General features: G+C 41.9%; 1 protein-coding gene across 9 annotated transcripts in view; it reads right to left on the reverse strand.

Moving 5' to 3' along the window:
• The window catches only part of LOC309877643 (OX-2 membrane glycoprotein-like), a 38,732-nt gene extending 25,309 nt beyond the window's left edge, over window positions 1-13,423 (reverse strand). For 4 of the 9 annotated variants that reach the window (XM_082759221.1, XM_082759220.1, XM_082759222.1 and 1 more), the window contains exons 1-5: window positions 13,224-13,422; window positions 11,258-11,339; window positions 10,145-10,471; window positions 9,228-9,494; window positions 7,145-7,261 (exon numbers count right to left, since the gene is read on the reverse strand). In XM_082759221.1, the coding sequence (XP_082615347.1) occupies window positions 7,145-7,261; window positions 9,228-9,494; window positions 10,145-10,471; window positions 11,258-11,330 (784 nt within the window). In that variant the 5' untranslated portion in view covers window positions 11,331-11,339; window positions 13,224-13,422. Of the gene's footprint in view, window positions 1-6,339; window positions 6,468-7,144; window positions 7,262-9,227; window positions 9,495-10,144; window positions 10,472-11,257; window positions 11,340-13,223 lie in introns of those variants that run through there. The other 5 variants (XM_082759219.1, XM_082759218.1, XM_082759226.1 and 2 more) reach the window with 4 other exon arrangements.
• Between the last annotated feature and the right edge of the window lie 3,123 nt (window positions 13,424-16,546).

Below are 16,546 nucleotides of genomic sequence, written 5' to 3' on the forward strand. Positions count from 1 at the left end.
CACAAGGTATCAATGTGCAGGTGCATTTTAGTTAATGACTGATGGAGGAAATCATGCAGTTACTATGGTCCAACGATGACAGCAATCTTTTCATATTTAAAAAAGTAATGAAAAAGAGAGGAGCAGAAAACATAATGCCAGTGGAAAATTTGCATCAAAGCCTGGTGATTTTGATCACCAAAGTTTTAAAACCAGTCAGAGAACAACAGAACGATTTGGGTCAAGAGGGACCTTAAGGATTATCTAAGCCTAGCTTAGAGTACCCTATTATTCTTATTCTGAAGCAGAATAAGCAGAAGGCTTCAGAACAAGTATGCCGTGACGTTCATCTGCTTGCCTCATCTGGAAATTTAATAACATACCTTGAAAGTAAGTGGACAACAGTCATGTCCCTTTTTGAATGGACAAAATTGGCAGCTGAGTGAAAGGCTTATTGCATGTTTAAAGAGAAGAACAGAAATAAAAAGGTATTTCCAAACAAGTCATGGGGAATACAGAATGAGAAATTTCCAGGATTAGTGTTAATCTATTTGCATATAATACGAATAATTTACTGAAAATAAGAAAGAAAAAAAGTAAAACATCCTCCATTTCCTACAAATAAAATTCCAAAGAAATAGGCTGCATTATTACAGTGTTCTTTGTTTCCATTAAACCATGACTACCAACACCCATTCAAATGATATTTCAAATTTTGCAAACTGTTGATCTGAAGACAAGATTATGTGAATTTTAAACAAACTACATACCTACGTAACCACAGAATTTTAATTATGGCTAATGCACAATGCAAAATTCAGGATATTACAGTGTGATCAGGAACATATCAAACACTAGCTTTGTTTATAAACGGTGAAAAGCAAGCCAACTTTCCTAGTTTTGGAAACTACTACATCCACAAATAGGAATGTTTGTTGAATATATAGTTTGGTATTTCAGAATTTAATGGTGATGTTTGAAATCCAATTTATAATGTTATTTTCTGTGTCTTTGAAAAAAATCCTTCTTGCATAGCATGACCAGGAATTAGGAGACAACTATTAAATCTATGCAGTATGACAAATGCTTCGAAAAAAATATCAGTGGAAGAGACTTCCAAAATTAGTTAGTGTTTCTTGTACTGGATTTATGTCTGCCTATGTACCATTTGCACTCATTTCAGTGACAAGTAATTTATCCAGAAGGGGTCCATATACAGGACAACATAGCAACCTGCTTAAAATTTGACAGCTAACAAGTTTAGTTCAAGTATGAAAAATATAACCCCTGGCATCCTTGCTCTTTGTGTAGAAGAGTAATAAAAGCTTCCATCTCCTTGTCTAACAACACTGTCTACAACTAAGGTATTTTTTCATAACTGAGCAGATAAATAATATCTACGAAGGAATGAACAAGAAATAGAAGCAGCCAGACAACTTCATACCCGCAATAGGAATGCAATTTACCATCCTTTCAGCTATTGGTCTTTTTTTCCGGTTATACACAAAGTACTATTGTTCAAATAAAAGAGGGCAGACTGGGAAAGTCTTTTATTGTGTTAGTCACAAACAGTCAAGGCCTCCCTGTCTGCTGAGGAAGGGCTTTGTTTTTAGTAGCACATACTTAAGCTGCTAAACAGAATAACACCTGAGAGGTTTCCTATGCCAGTACGTTCATCTTGTCGGTGGTGAGCAGGATTAGTTTAATCCTTCTGGACAAAAAAAGCCACACCGCAGTGCAAACAGCCCTAATGAGGCAGGGCCACCTCTCACGGTGGTGCAGGACCTCAAACCCAAAATGCTGCCAAGAGGGTTGGCAGCACCTCTGAGCAAAGCAATGCAACCCCAGATGCTCATGCAGGAGCCACTGAAGGCCCTGCTGGCACATCTGCAACTACATCAGGAGCTGCTCTGCCTGTCATGCCAATGCTTCGCAAGGGTGTTTGCACCTTCCTGACACAGAGAGGTACCCCTGTGCCTGCCCCAGCCAGTGCTGCCTTCTCCCTGCCTGTTTATCTCCAAAATGGAAAGCAGGATGGTGAGTATAGCTCTCCAGCAAAGGGGACATGCACAGAGCACAAGCTCTGCCCACCGTTAGCCATGAAAACAGGTAATATTAACATATGGAAAGCTCTCAAAGAGCGCCCATACCCTACTCTGTGTGTGATGAAGACTGGAAGGTACTGCTACCAGGCACGGCTTTGTAAACAGAGCAAACTTAAGCGACTTACTAAGGAACAGAAGTTGTCTGCAAGCAGAAGCAGTCTGCAAGTGTGTCATGAAACCCAGAAAGAATCTTTTGCTTCCCTCGTGTTGTGAAATATTTGTATCTGTGGGATGCCAGATGGGCAGTCAAACCCTGATGGCATCAAAATTCCCCCACTGCTAAAGTGTTCGCATAGGTCCTTTTTGTTTTTCTTTTTACACTGTTTAGGTCTTCTGGGCTACAATATTTTCTTATGCTGCTTTTTTTTTTTAGGGTGGGAGTTGTTTGTTTTAGTGTCAAGTAGGGTAAAGGAATGAGGTTATTGTAAGCAAAACAACTTTCAATTACACCATGGCATGTTTTTGCTATTTTGGGGGATTTCAAAATAGAACGACTAGAATCTCTCGCTCACAATAAAGCCACATTGCAGCAGGAACCAAGGTGGTTCTGGGAGGAGCCTCCCCCACAGGAACACTGTGCCTGACAGAGACCCATTCCCCTGGGAGCAGCATGATGTGCCCCACTGGCTCCGGACACAGGGGGCCTCTGAAAGGCTGACATTTAGCTGTCACTTCAGGAAAACTATTTTGAAAAGTCTCATAATACTGACCCATTATGGTGTTGTTCTCAACTCTTCCCCTACTATTAAGAAAAACAGATGCTTGCTGTGTGTCAAAGCACGCCCACTGAAGAAACAAGCACTTATACAGACCAAATAAGAACTTGTGTAATTTATAAGTCAAAAGTGATAAACACAGCCTTCCTCAAAATGAATAACCACTAGAGGATTCTTCTGAAATAGTACTTACTTTCACTGTAAACAAGAACAAGGCAATGGAAAGCTTGTTCAGGTGCTTGTTCCTGTAAAGTTTCCTGAATAACTGGAATCTACCACATGTGACTTCCATATTTTCTAGCCTTTCAGGACATCTTGTGCCCCCCAAATTTATTTTTTTTCTGTTTCCTATATATTCCAGCTGATCAGCAGAAGTGTTATCTGCAGCTTAAGAGAGCTGGATCTCTATTATTTGCAGCAACTTCAGGAATTAAAAAAAAATAATAATCAAGGAGCCTTAAATTCCTGTTCAGAGTAGTAAGTGATATCTAGCTGGAAATGCAGAGATTTTTATTGTTTTATAGCACTCTTGTTACAATCCAGGTATACCAAGGTTCAGCTCCTTGTCAGCTCCAAAGCTCGTTGTCTGTATTCTGACAAACATTTTAAAACAAGGATTTTAATGCTTAATAAAATAAGTAATTTAATGGAAAAGTTCCACATGAAGGAAAACTTGAATGTTCTGATTTTCCAACTGGACAAACATATTGCCATGTTGGAGTTTTCTAGAGAACAGATTTTTTTATCAGTCTTTTCTTCTCTGACTTTTCAAGATTTTGTCTTCCAGATTCACTTAATCTGATTGTCCTCCTTAGGTCACATCATATCTATTCAATAACAAGCTCCAAGAAATTGTCATGGGAATCATAGGATCATTTAGGTTGGAAAAGACGTTGAAGATCATCAAGTCCAACCAAGAAGAAACAGTCCCTTTTTTTTTTTGTCATGCTATTGTAAGTTTTAAACACAAATATACTATTTGACCGTTTTTAAAGCTTTGCACATAGCAAAACATGCATAAGCCACCCAAGGTAGATAATTTTTTTCTTACTTGGATACCGATGAAAAAAAAAAAAAAAAGAAAAAGAAAAAAAAAAAGAAAAATAAAAAGAAAAAAAAAAAAGATGCTGGCCTCTATATCCATTTGTGAAATGGACTTTCCTTCCAGAAAACCACAAGCCTTCAGAGAACACTTTGCATGGAATTTAATCCCCCTGCAGGCTGTAAAGCTCTTCAAATGGCCAGATTGAAACATGAGCGTCCTTCAAGTCTTAGAAAAATGAGCGGATGCTGAGGAAACCATATAGGTTGAGACATGTATGTGGTAGGTGAGCCACAGAAATCTGTTGCGACTAAGAGCCTTTATTTTGCTTGGGTATAAGCAGCTGGCTTGTTAACTGGACTGCTTGACGTTGGCATGCTTTACAGTGAAGCACTATTAGCTGAACCAATTAGGAAAAGGTGCAACTTTTTCCAGAAAGTATCACCGACAAACTCCTAGCATAGCTGTAGTTACATCTGCAGAAAGGTGATTCACCGCAGCCTGCTCATCACTCTTAATCAAGTGACAACACAGCCAGGTTTGCCTCTGTGCTTGGCAGAGGGTGAAGATGCAAGCTTTCCAATGTTTTTGCATCCCATTTTGCTCCCAAATAAATGACTTTTTGCCAAACTTGAAAGGCTTTGTCAAGAGCCAACCCAATACTCAGGCTGTTTTTGTAGAGAACTAAAACATGTATATGATCTGTAACTGTTACTTATGGCAAATGCCCAAGGAAGGAGCCTCAGCTCTTCATCCTATTCTCAAGTGTCTGCCACAGGGAGAAGGGAGAAAACAAAAATGAAAGCAAAGCAGAAAACAACAACCCTATTCTTAGCAGCAGAGGAGGAGAAACTTTGACAGAGAAGGCTCCCCAGCCACACAGATTTAAAAAAAATAAAATAAAATTGTATTTTAATTAAAAAAAAAAAAATGGACAAAACTGGAAATGCTTTGTTTTCTGTCTAGTGCAGAATGAAATAAGTATTGAAACCCCAGACAATGGCCTCAGAGAGACATCGGCATCCTCCAGTGAGTGCTATCAGCTCTCTGCTAGGCTGCTTTTAAAAGTGCGTGCAGAAGTATGTGCATGTAGGCACTGCTTCTTGTTCTAACAGAATCTGAGCACAGCAGAGGATAAAACAAGACACGAGCTTTCTCCAAGATGTTACTCTCTTCTGGGGGAATCTTTACGCTTTAGAGAACATGAACAGATTTCACGGATGATCAAGGAAAAAAAAACAAGTCACTGCAAAAACAGACTAGGATCAAAAGTTTACTGTTGACAGCGGAGTTAAGGATATGGAAGGGACTTCCTCATTACTGTGTGGCAGCTAGGAGTGGTAACACTGAATACAGTGCAGTACATTAAAAGAACAGACACCCAAAGACTACAAAGCCTACTATATAAGTCACATCTCAGCATTACCAAAACCCATGGTAAATGGGAAGGAACACTAACAACTGAAGTTCCTAAAATCTTGCTGTTGTTCATAAACACTAGTACAACAAACTTACATCCATTGCTAAGTTCTGTTCACCTAATTTTCCCCTTCTGCCCCAGGTATTAACAATCTCATTAATGCTGACTTGTTGGCTACAGGGGCTGTAGGCTGAGAGAATCCACTTCTCTAATGGCTCAGAGCTTGGAGCCAGCAGTGTGTTGGGTCTGTCTGAGCTGGAGTCACCTTTTCCCTGCAGCAGCCCGCACAGTGCTGTACTCTGCACTCGTAACTGGAACAGCACTGATATCACTCCAGTGTTGTGTCTATTGCTGCATAGTGCTGGCATAGCATCAGGACTCCTTCCAAACCCCCAAGAGCCAGCAGGTTGGGGGTAGGCAAGTGATGGGGAGGGGACATTGCCAGGGCAGCTGACCTAAACCAACCAAAGGGATATTCCGTAACACCTGATGTCACACTCAGCAATAAAAGGGGGGGCTCTCTTGGGGGAGGGGGCTGTTCCTCCTGAACAACCACTACGTGTTTTGAGGCCCTGCTTCCCAGGACGCGGCCGAACACCGCTCATTGATGGGAAGTAGAGAATATTTTTTTTTTCCTCTCTCTCTGTGAGAGACTGTATAGCAGTCTCCATGTCCGGTCACTCTCTGATCCACTCCAGAGGGTGATCATGGACCTCTCCTAGGCCACCCCTGCCTCAGGGTCTCTCCTGCTTTGTATAAGCTCAATGGTGTTTGGAAGAGGGTTTCCTAAGAACAGAACCAAATTACAGAACCAACTCCTTGTTCTTTAACTTCCAGTTCGGTCTGAAAATTCAAATGGAATTTCCTCTTCTGAATTCTTTATAAGACTGATGCAGAGCTCAAACACCTTCTACTATGAAGTAGTAGTATTTGGTTACATTTAGGGTCTAAAAAGCATTAATTTCTCTTTCTTCTCAATGAAGAGTTTTGTGTCCCTGGCAGAAGCAGCTCTACTGGGTTCCCCTCTCTTAATAGTAAGTGCCATAGGTCTAGACATGTCTGATGTTCTGGAAATACCTCTTTAAATTATCACATCATCATGAAGTGTCTGAAGATTCAGAAATGAACTGAGTCAATGTGGCTGGCTTCTGACAGTGTTTCTAAACATCATGGTAGAATTTAAAGCCAGGTACATAATTCTTATCCTGTCATGAAAAAACAAAATTAGCAATGACCATCAAATCTGGAACTTAAGTCTTCTCCTCCTTTCTGTTATTTTTCCCTTTCCGTTTTGTTCATAGCAAAACAAAGAGAGCTGAGCTGGTCCATTATCGGGTCACCACACATACAAGGACATTGCACTGCCTGCAGTTTCTCCTTCATTCAGCATTAGGAACCAGGCTCACATGACAAGTTTGAGCTAACTTCTCCATCGCATCACATTGTGTCTTAAAATGCATACACATGCTGTGACCAGAAGAAAGCCCTTCCTTGAATTTTCTCACCAGTGTACCAGTTCTCATACGAAAAACTCTATGAGCAGACCTACACTTAATCCTTTGTTGTCCTTCCATGAAAATAAGAAAGACCAGCAAATTACTTCTGCTGAGACTTCCACAAGACGGCACAGCAAGGCAGTGTATCCTGCTCTGCTTGCATCCTGCCCTCCTGACTTGTAGTCTTGCATTGTCCCTTAGCAGTAGCAGTGGGAAAACAGCTCTTGAAATTGCATGCAACTGAGGCAACTTCTAATAACCATTAAAACATGAATTTTGGCAATATGACAGCCCAGACTCCTTAATGGTATCTCAGCAGTTTCCATCTTCTCTGTTGACAAGACCTTATTATGGTTCTATGGCTCAAAACATAGGCTGCGACTCACCGCCATACGTCCTCTTGCATATCCTCTTCCTCCAGCTCAGAGTGATCAGAATCAGGACCAAGATGACTAGTAAAATACCCAGAGCAATCATCAGACCCAGGAATGAGAATCCCTCCTCTATTAAGGACAAAAAAAAAAAAAAAAAAAAAAAAAAAAGCAAACAAAGATAAATTTATCTATGAAAAATAGCAAAGAGAGCCAAGAGAAGTATCTGTTTAATGACAACTGTTCCTAATCAAGAGTTTGTGAAAGTTATTGCTAAGCTACATAAAAGCAGGAATTGCTTAGGAGACAGTGTGTATATCTTCAAAAATAAACATACTTGCCCACTGCTTTCTGGAAAATGCTTTGTAAAGAAAAGATGTTCATCCCCAGCACATAGAATTGTTATTCCCACCCTCATACGATAATTGTGATACATACACAAGCAGAATTTTATACGCCCTAACACTTTCTGAAGAGCTTTTTGTTCACCCAGAATCTGCGTTTTAGGTTATAAAATAAAAGCTATTCCTATTATTGTTAAGCACATAAAACTGTTGCAAAGACTAAATGAACTTTCAAAAAAGAAGATAGTGTGTGTTTTGATTCATGCAAATAGCTATAAACAACATTTGATTGTAAATGTCCCTCTCTAGTTGGGCATTAGCCGCTTGATATGACTGCCATTAATCAAAATAATAACGTGAATGTTCTGTTCAATGCTCACTGATATTAGTGAGAAAGCTTACCAAACTGAAATCTAATCGAATTGAGCCAAAGCTATTAAGTCTTTTAACACAGCTAGGTTGAACTAGAAATGCAATTAATTTGAATTTCTCCCTCTCTAAAATATAAAAAGATTGCTAAAAGAACAAGCTGTTCCTGGACTCTTCATTCTCCTAGTAAAGAATAACAGGAATCTCAATTTTCTGCTTTTAGAGATACACACTTACCTTTTTAAAAGGCCAAACCAAAACAATATTGCATTTGAGACAGGATGGAAAGATTTATTACAATTCTGCAATTAGCGTCACTCAGAATTAAGGACTAATTTGCTGTTGAAGTTCGAGAGGGATTTTACAAGTCAGATTTCATTCTTTTTCATATAACAATAATTTCACAAGCATGTAATATGGGAAATAACCCTCAAACCCAATCTGCTTTTCTTGTTTTTCTAATTTATGAAGTAGCAAAGTGATCTTCCTTTTAAGGTTCTGATTTGTTTAAGTGGATTTTAAACCACCTGTGCCAACACTCCTGTGTGAACTGAGGTTGGTACTTCAGCTTTTCATATTTCTATTTCTCATCCATAGGACTGGGGCTGAAAGCTTTTCAGCAGAACAGAACACTGGAATAAGAAATAAAGTAGCGCTACCAGATATTCAGAAGTTAAATAACCTGTATTTAAGATTTCCCCATAATACCAATTTAAGTGTCTTCAGCTGATCACCTTCCTATCTCCCCTAAAATATCGTTCCTCCCTGACCATTAGTTCAATACACGTGTCTCTTGTCAAAAATGTCAGAGAAACTAAAGCATATTGCACAGGTTAAATGAATACAATACCAAAGCATGAAATAAGTTTATCTGAAACATTTGCTTAACTGTTTTTAACAGAGAGCTTATTATTCATTTCAAAACTTCCACTTCAGTAATTATTAAGCCACCCACAGCATTTTTACTTCATAAAAATGTTTTTCACCTCATACATACATCTATACCTATCTAGATATCTTTGGACTGTCAAAGAGACCAGGAAGGCTTGCCTGAAAAGTGACATTCAGCTTGCTACAGAGTCCATGGTGCCTCTAAACCCTGTACCTCCCTGGCTGACTAGTGTTTATTATTATTATTTTATTTTTTTTTGTGTGTGGGGGGTTTTTTTTGTGTTTTTTTTTTTTTTTTTTCCCCTGTTGGAGGAGGTGACAGTATATCCTCATCTCAAAGACAACAATAAACGCAGAGCAGGGTTTCTTTCCTCCTTACTTGGCACACATACATCTCACTCCCTCTCTTTCCCAGCAGATTCCTATCCAAACATGTTATTGCAAAACATAGAGGCCAAGGGAATGCTTACAAGGACTTGATATCATTCACCTACCATTTTTGATTTTTATGGGCAATTCCATTTCTTCATTCTTGTTGCTTACTCTGCAGGTCAAGTCCTGCTTACTGATGCTCTGAGAGTCAGAGATCTCCAGTTTACTGGTGATGGACATTAACCCGTTGGTGTGCCTGACCTTCTCCTGTGTAGGGGTGTAATTGAACAGGTTGTTCCAGCTGATGGTGGGCTCTGGGAATCCAACAGCATTACAGATGGCTATCAAATGACCTTTGGAAATGTTATAGTGGACAGACACACTGAGACCTTCCAAGACACAAAAGAGACAATCCATCACCACAAAAAGCATTGGTCAGAAGCAGTAACAGCAGGTTAAACATCATCAGTCAGAGAGAAGCTCACTGGATTCTTACACAGCCCCATGGCACAGGAATGCAGAGAAAGCTCATTGGGCCAAGTCCCCCTTGAGATTTAATGTTTCTTCCCTTATACTGAAGTGATATACCCCAAAGGTTTCCCTCTATCCAAAATCCCAGGTTTTACAGTGGTTTTCTAAATTAAAACTATTATTTTGTCCATTCTTTTCTCCTATCTGCTAATCCCTGGTCAATGTTAGGGATTGGCAGGGTAGCTCACAGTGCTGGGGTGGTACCTGACACCAAAAGGACACTGCAGTGGGCAACATCGGCCCTACCATGTTCCATCTGGGACTTGGCTTCCAGTTTGGCTTACAAAGATCTCACTCCTCCCTTTTTAGCTGCTACTAACAAATACGGACAGCCCAGAGCAGGCACCACAACAGGCTTGAATATGACCCCAAGAAATCTTGCTAACGGCAATAAAGCTCTATTTCTATAGCATGTCCTACTGAGGGTTGCTCCTACCACTGCAGTTTGAGTCCACTTGAAGAAACCCCTCCCTTTCCACTAGAGACATACCGCTGCAGAGAACCTCACCAAAGACACTCAGGCAGGTCCGTCCCGATATGGAGCCATAAGGAAAGACGTTGAAGAGGCAAATGTAACACCCAGTATCATCCAGGCTCGCAGCCCAGAAAGTGATGCTTGTGTCATTGAGTACCAGACTTGTGAAATTCATCCGGTCTTGGTAGGGATCATGGATCTTTAATCCTAGCATGGTGCTGTACGTAGCTATATTAGTGTATTTTTTTTCAGAGTCCTTCTGCCAGGTCACTTGCAGAACATCACTGGGCTCTGTCAGGGTACACCTGAGAGTCGCAGCGTCGCCCTCATTCACCTTCATGTGTTCAGTCTGAGTAATCACTGCAGCAACATGAAACAGTTTGCAAAATGGGCAAATATCACACTTATTTAGAAGCCTGACAGTATTCTGAGCCCTGGCATACCCACGGACTTAACAATTCAACCAACTAAGCACTATTTCTATGTTCTTCTCCCACCAAGGATTATCCTGAATCGTCCTAGAAATCAATGGCATTCTGCTGATTCGTATCGGTTGAGGATCTGGCTTCTTCTAAACTATTTACAAGAAAAAGACATCCTATGTCTGTACCCAACCCTGCAGACTTCCACCTCAGTTTTATTATATCAGCTCGTGGTTTCCCATTCTAAGCAGAGATGTAGACAATTTTGCTTCCTAAAAGATAGAGGAAGATTGAACACAGGGGAAGTGCATGCAAATCCATTCTTAAGAGTACTGAAAGGCAAAATAGGCTAAAGAAAATGTCTGGACTATATAGCTTCAGAGTTTGTGGTGCATTTGAGAGGGATGGAGAGAAAAAGATAGATTTGTTCCAGATAAGAAGTTGTGAACTCCAGCAAACAAAAGTGTCCAGCGTCATAGATACAGGATGTTGCATGTCCTCCCCATCTCCAAATGCTGCTCCAGGAGATCTGGTGTCACATCTGCCTGCTGCTCCAGGAGATCTGGTGTCACATCTGCCAGCCCCAGCTATCTAATATATGTCAAATGGCACCAGCAATCTGAATTTTACCAATTTTTGCCCCTTAGTCTAACTGGTGAAGGCTTGGGAATCAGAAATCATCTCACCAACCATTTGTAAGCAGATTTAAGGAAATTGAACTTACCATTTGGCTCTCCAAGCACAACACAAAATAGACTCAGAAACAGGGCTTGGAAAGTCATTTTGGAAGGGAGCATCTGCTTCACCTGAAGGAAGATGAGAAGAGATGCATGGTTTAATAACAGATCATCTTCTGGTTATATCGTGACTCCGAAGTGTGAACGCTAATGATTGTTTTGCCATTTAAGTAAAACAAACTGATCTGGGTAGGTGACAAGTAGTACAATTAGACAACAGAGATACAGCTGAGGTCAAGGTGTGAACGTTGCATGATGAAAGCTAGAAAGGCATTAACTTTCTGGATTGTTCTTCAAATAATAATGTTCATTAAACATTTACATACAGAATTGCAAACTGCAGTTTATTATTTCATAGAGCTTGTGTATCTGGTTTTGCTGAATGGATGAACTGGTGCACGTGAAACAAAGGGTTATTACACTCTTTATTAGACATGCTTTTGAAAGCCTGGCGCTTTCAGCTCAGAGACCCACAGACATGAGCAGATATAAGCTTTTACAAAATTGCACTGTGATTGCAGAAAGATCTACACAAACACTAGTGGAAGAAGGTGAACAGAAAAAAAGAGCCAGCATCTGCCTTCAGACATTCCCGGCAATGATTTTCCTCCACATTCACACACAGCCTGCATTGTGTGCCCAGTGGCTTCCACCAGGAGCATAACATTGGTGTACAGCACAGCTCATGAGATCAAGGGATAAATTGGAAACATCTCGACACAAAAAAAACATGAATTGGGGAACCTTTGGGGCATACATACCTAATACATACAAACATTTCCAGGGAGGCAAAGGGGGCAAAACTGAGATTGAATTGCTGCTTTCAACTTACTTCATCACTTAATATTATCACAATGCCACCAAATTGTTGAGCTGCCTGGAATTGTAGCTGCTGTCATATTTAAGTGGAAGCATTATTTCATCAAATAATAGTAACAACAATATTTGTAACACGTATCATGTACACCTTCTTGCCTATGACTATAAAACTAGCTGATGCTTTCTGGGAGCATCTTCTACCAAGAACACAAGCAAACCCCTACTTCTGTAAAATTTTCACAACGTGGAAAAAGCCAGAAAACAGAAACTGTAAAGCATTTTCTGTTATCATCTGCCTTAAAAAAAAAAAAAAAAAAAGGAAAAAAAAAAAAAGAAGCTAATGAATTAATAAGTGAATGAGGAGAGAAAATTCTGTTTAAAAAACAACTTCCCAACAAACTCACACATACAACATGTACGCTCTCTAGCCTGCCTTTACATGTCAGGCTCACCGTGCTAAAGTAACTAACTCCTGGTAAAACTCCACAGACACCAAGTGTGAATACAGACCAAAATCTCGTGCATAAAATCAAGATCTCAGCAACAAGCTCAATGCATCAGCAATAAGCTCAATGAATAACAAATTGATCGTGGCTCTGCCATGTTCAGACAGCATTCCTAAAAACATGCAAAAAGTAGGAGCAAGCACAGCAAGCCAGAGGAAAGTTTCACGTTACAAAAGTGCTTATAGACCACAGAAAGAAGTGCTACACCCGCTTGAAAGCACACCTTTCATAGCAATCACGTCTCGTTGCTTTTATTTCCCATGGTAAGACCATAACCTGGTAGGACAGTAATATCATTGCTCCCATCCAGTGTAGCTACAAGATCTCCTTGTCACGAGCAAACAGTAGGTCGTGGAGCTACTCTGATCACCCAAAAAAGTCCCATGGGGTCCCAGGCCCACCCTAGTCTCCTGGTGGGAAGGGTGTAAGGTGATAGGGCAACCCTTTGCCGCACCCTGCTCTCCACCGCCGCACCCCAGAGGTCTCCCGAGCCCCAGCGCCGCGCTGCCCCCCGCCGTCCTGCCTCCAACCCGGGCCTCGGCAGAGGCTGAGCCCCCAACCCTCAGCCAGCAGGACCTGGGCAGGACCCGACCGCCGCCCCCCGCCAACGAAAGCCCAGGGTACTCACGCTCCGCGCCCTCGGGCCCCGACTGTGTCCGCGACAAAGAGTCAGCGGTCGCGACACTCACAGAGCCCCGCTGTAGAACGGGGAAGAGCAGGGCGGGGCGGCGCCCCCACCAAAAGACTCATAACGAGGGCGGGCAGCGCGCTCCGGACCCAGCGGGGGCTTCCCCCTCATCTGGGGCCGCTGCTGGCTGTGACGGGAGCAAGCTGGACGAACAGCAGAACAGCGCCAAACAATGAGCATTAGGTAATAACACATCCGTTAACATTAATATAAATAGCATTATTTATTAATTTAATATTTATTGTTATTATGATTGCATTAAAGGCTTTCATTTTGCAACGAAATGCTAAAAGTAGAATCCAGCAGCAGGGACACAACGGATCAATAATAATTTGTAAGAACGGCCAAGAGCAGTGATGTTCTCCATCCAGATATTAGGAAATTAGCAAAAAAAATAAATCCATGCCCACCAAAATATCTTGACGGAGATGCCCATGGAGTGGTCAGGAGCCCACATAAAATGGAAACCACTTCTTTAAGACAGATATGTATGGTCAGGCACTGGCTCTTCCAGCTGGACACAACTGTTCTTGGAGACAGCAACTCCACCACCATGCTTGGTCCAGAGTAGCCCTTCCTCTGACAACTAACAAACCAAAGCCCAAACTCTGTGACTGTCTTTTTTGATTATCTTCTTCCATCTCCTAAGACCAATGAGTAGGTCTTGAGTTCGTCAGATTGCCGTCCACCAGTCTTCCCTTTTTTGTTTTGGGTCAAGAATGGGTGCCCTCCAAAGTAAGTCTGGTCTCCAGCAGCTGTTCTACTGTCCTACTGCTTGTTGCTTGAGACTGATGTACCTATAATCCTCAGACATGTTTTCCTTTTTTTTTTTTTTTTTTTGAGGAAAACAAATATCTCCTGTATTTACCTGCCTTCATAGATGTTGAGGGGATTTTGGAGGGAACTTTAGAGACCTGCAGACTATACAGCTTAAAATAAGTTTATCCAGAAGTGCACTGTGCCATCAAAGCAACAAAAGCAGGGAAGTCCCAGGGACATCTTCCTGCACTTAGTTCATGATAATAAAGGGGACATTCAAGGGACTTGAATAGTATTTTTTTTATTAGCTTACCCAGTAACCCTTGTCTTTTGAGGTGGAAAGGTTCTATATTTATCTAAATTTTCCATCAATAGGCTGGGGGAACTGAGAGAAGAAAGAAGGAAACAATGAAAGGGTCTTATTCTTTGGAAAAGAGGGAGGAAGCCAGAGCTGAGCAAAGAGAGGATAGTTCTGAAGCAATAAGTGAAGACTGGAGGTAACCTCAGGACAGAGGCAAACAGAAAGTACTCCAGGCAGACCAGAATTTTCAGAAAATAAAACCTTTTTATATTCTTTATAGAAGTAAAAGGCACAAAAGTCCCTTTTAGCCCCATTCTCCACCCCCATTTCAATTGCTTCTTTTATCAAGCTCCCAGCTCAGCTCAACAATTTCTGCCCAATTCCACAGAGTTCTTTGTACATGGTGGTGGCTGGGCTGACACTGACTGTCTGGTATGCCAAAGCCTTTGAATTCAGTGTGAACAAAAGTGAGTAGAAAGCTCTTGTCTCACATTCTGGAGAGTTCTTTGTGCCCCTCCTTTTATTTTTTTTCACCTGCAATGCTACCTGTGTGCTAGTGAAAGAGGAAATCTGAAATCCCTTCTATCAAATATGTTCTATTCTTTAGTCTTCCCTTTGCCTTCTGGGTAGGTGTTCTCTGCTGTGAATGCATTTAATGGTTCTTCTTGTGATTTCTGGACTAATGATCTCTTCTAAGCAGAACCATTTGAGCCAGTAATCAGTGAAACTTTTACAGGCTGGAAGAAAAGGATGGGGTACAGCTGATGCACATTGCTGGTATTTAACAGGAGGGGAAATTAGTGAGTTAGAGTAAGACTAGAGGCAGTGCCAAAGACATCAGTAAATGACAAGAGCACTAATTTTTGCTGGACATATCAGCTGCTGGGGACCTGCATCAAGACCATGAGACTGCTGACTGAATGCCCCTCTTGGTCTACTCACATCCATTAATATAACCCCCTTCATCATCAGATCCAAATAACACTATTAAAAGTCACAAATGCTCAGACACTTAGACATGGAGGTCCTGCCTGGTTTGGAGCACCTGCTGCCTACCATCATGTCCCCAGTTGCTATGTCCCCCACAAGACCCTCTCTGTTCTCCAGCAACAGAGCTAGGAGGGCACCTTTCCTAAGTGGCTCCCTGAGCACCTGCACCAAGAAGTTATCATCTAGGTGCTTTATGAACCTCCTGGACTTGTTTGTGTCAGTCATGTGGTAATCCCAGTTGATGTCTAGCAAATTCAAGTCCCCCATAAGGACAAGGGCAGTTGATCTCGAGGCATCTCTTAGATCCGCAAAGAATAATTCATTGGTGTTGTCATCCTGGCCAGGTGGTGTGTAATAGACTCCCATAACAACATCCCCTTTATTTGTTTGTCCCTTAAGATGGGCTTTCATCTACATTGTTGTTTTGACTGTCATGTTCTAGAGCTTCATACCAGTTATATAAGGGTAGCTGGAAAGGTGAGGTGGGCTGGGAGACGGCTCACCTACCATCCCGAGCAGAAACCTGTTTCCATTCCCCCCTTGGCGTATGTCCCCTCCTACTGCCTGGTGGGATGGGGGAACCTTTGTCTTTTGTGCAGGGGCTGCTTGATGGGATAGGGGAACCTTTGTTTCTTGTGTGTTGGCTCATGAGTCTGTCTCAGGGTGGGTAGAGTATGCTTCCACCAGTCAGTTTTCCTCTCTGACTCCCTGATGCTCCTCAGCCTACTCACGTCCACCCAAAACTCTGCCACCAGGCTGAGCACAACCTGGGCACACCTCCCACAGACATACCCACCACTGCTGCTGTTGGACACCGACAGAAGACTCGGGCACATCCTGCAGCCCAAGGCCTGGATGGCTGCGTGTTTCCCTGAGACCTCTGTCTGGGTAGCAACATCACTAGCTCTGGCTGGAGAGGCTGCAAGCGATGTGGTGGCCATGGCTTTCTGAGCAGGTTACAAGCACCATAGGGAAAGACCATTGGAAAGGAGCAGTGAGGCGCCCTGACCTATGCGCTGTGCCTTGTTTGCCCCTCCGAGTTGCTCACACTCCCTAGGGGAGGACAAGTGACTTAAAATTTTAAAAGAGGACTTAATGTCAGAGTACTCTTCTTCAGGAAAAGCAAAGCTGAAGCTACCCATTGTAACTTATGTGCATGTGGCACAACAGATTCCAAGGCAAGCTGAAGCAGCACATGTCTTTCACCACACAG

Source organism: Aythya marila, assembly GCF_965140915.1.
Source record: "Aythya marila genome assembly, chromosome: 1".
NCBI classification, from domain to species: domain Eukaryota; kingdom Metazoa; phylum Chordata; class Aves; order Anseriformes; family Anatidae; genus Aythya; species Aythya marila.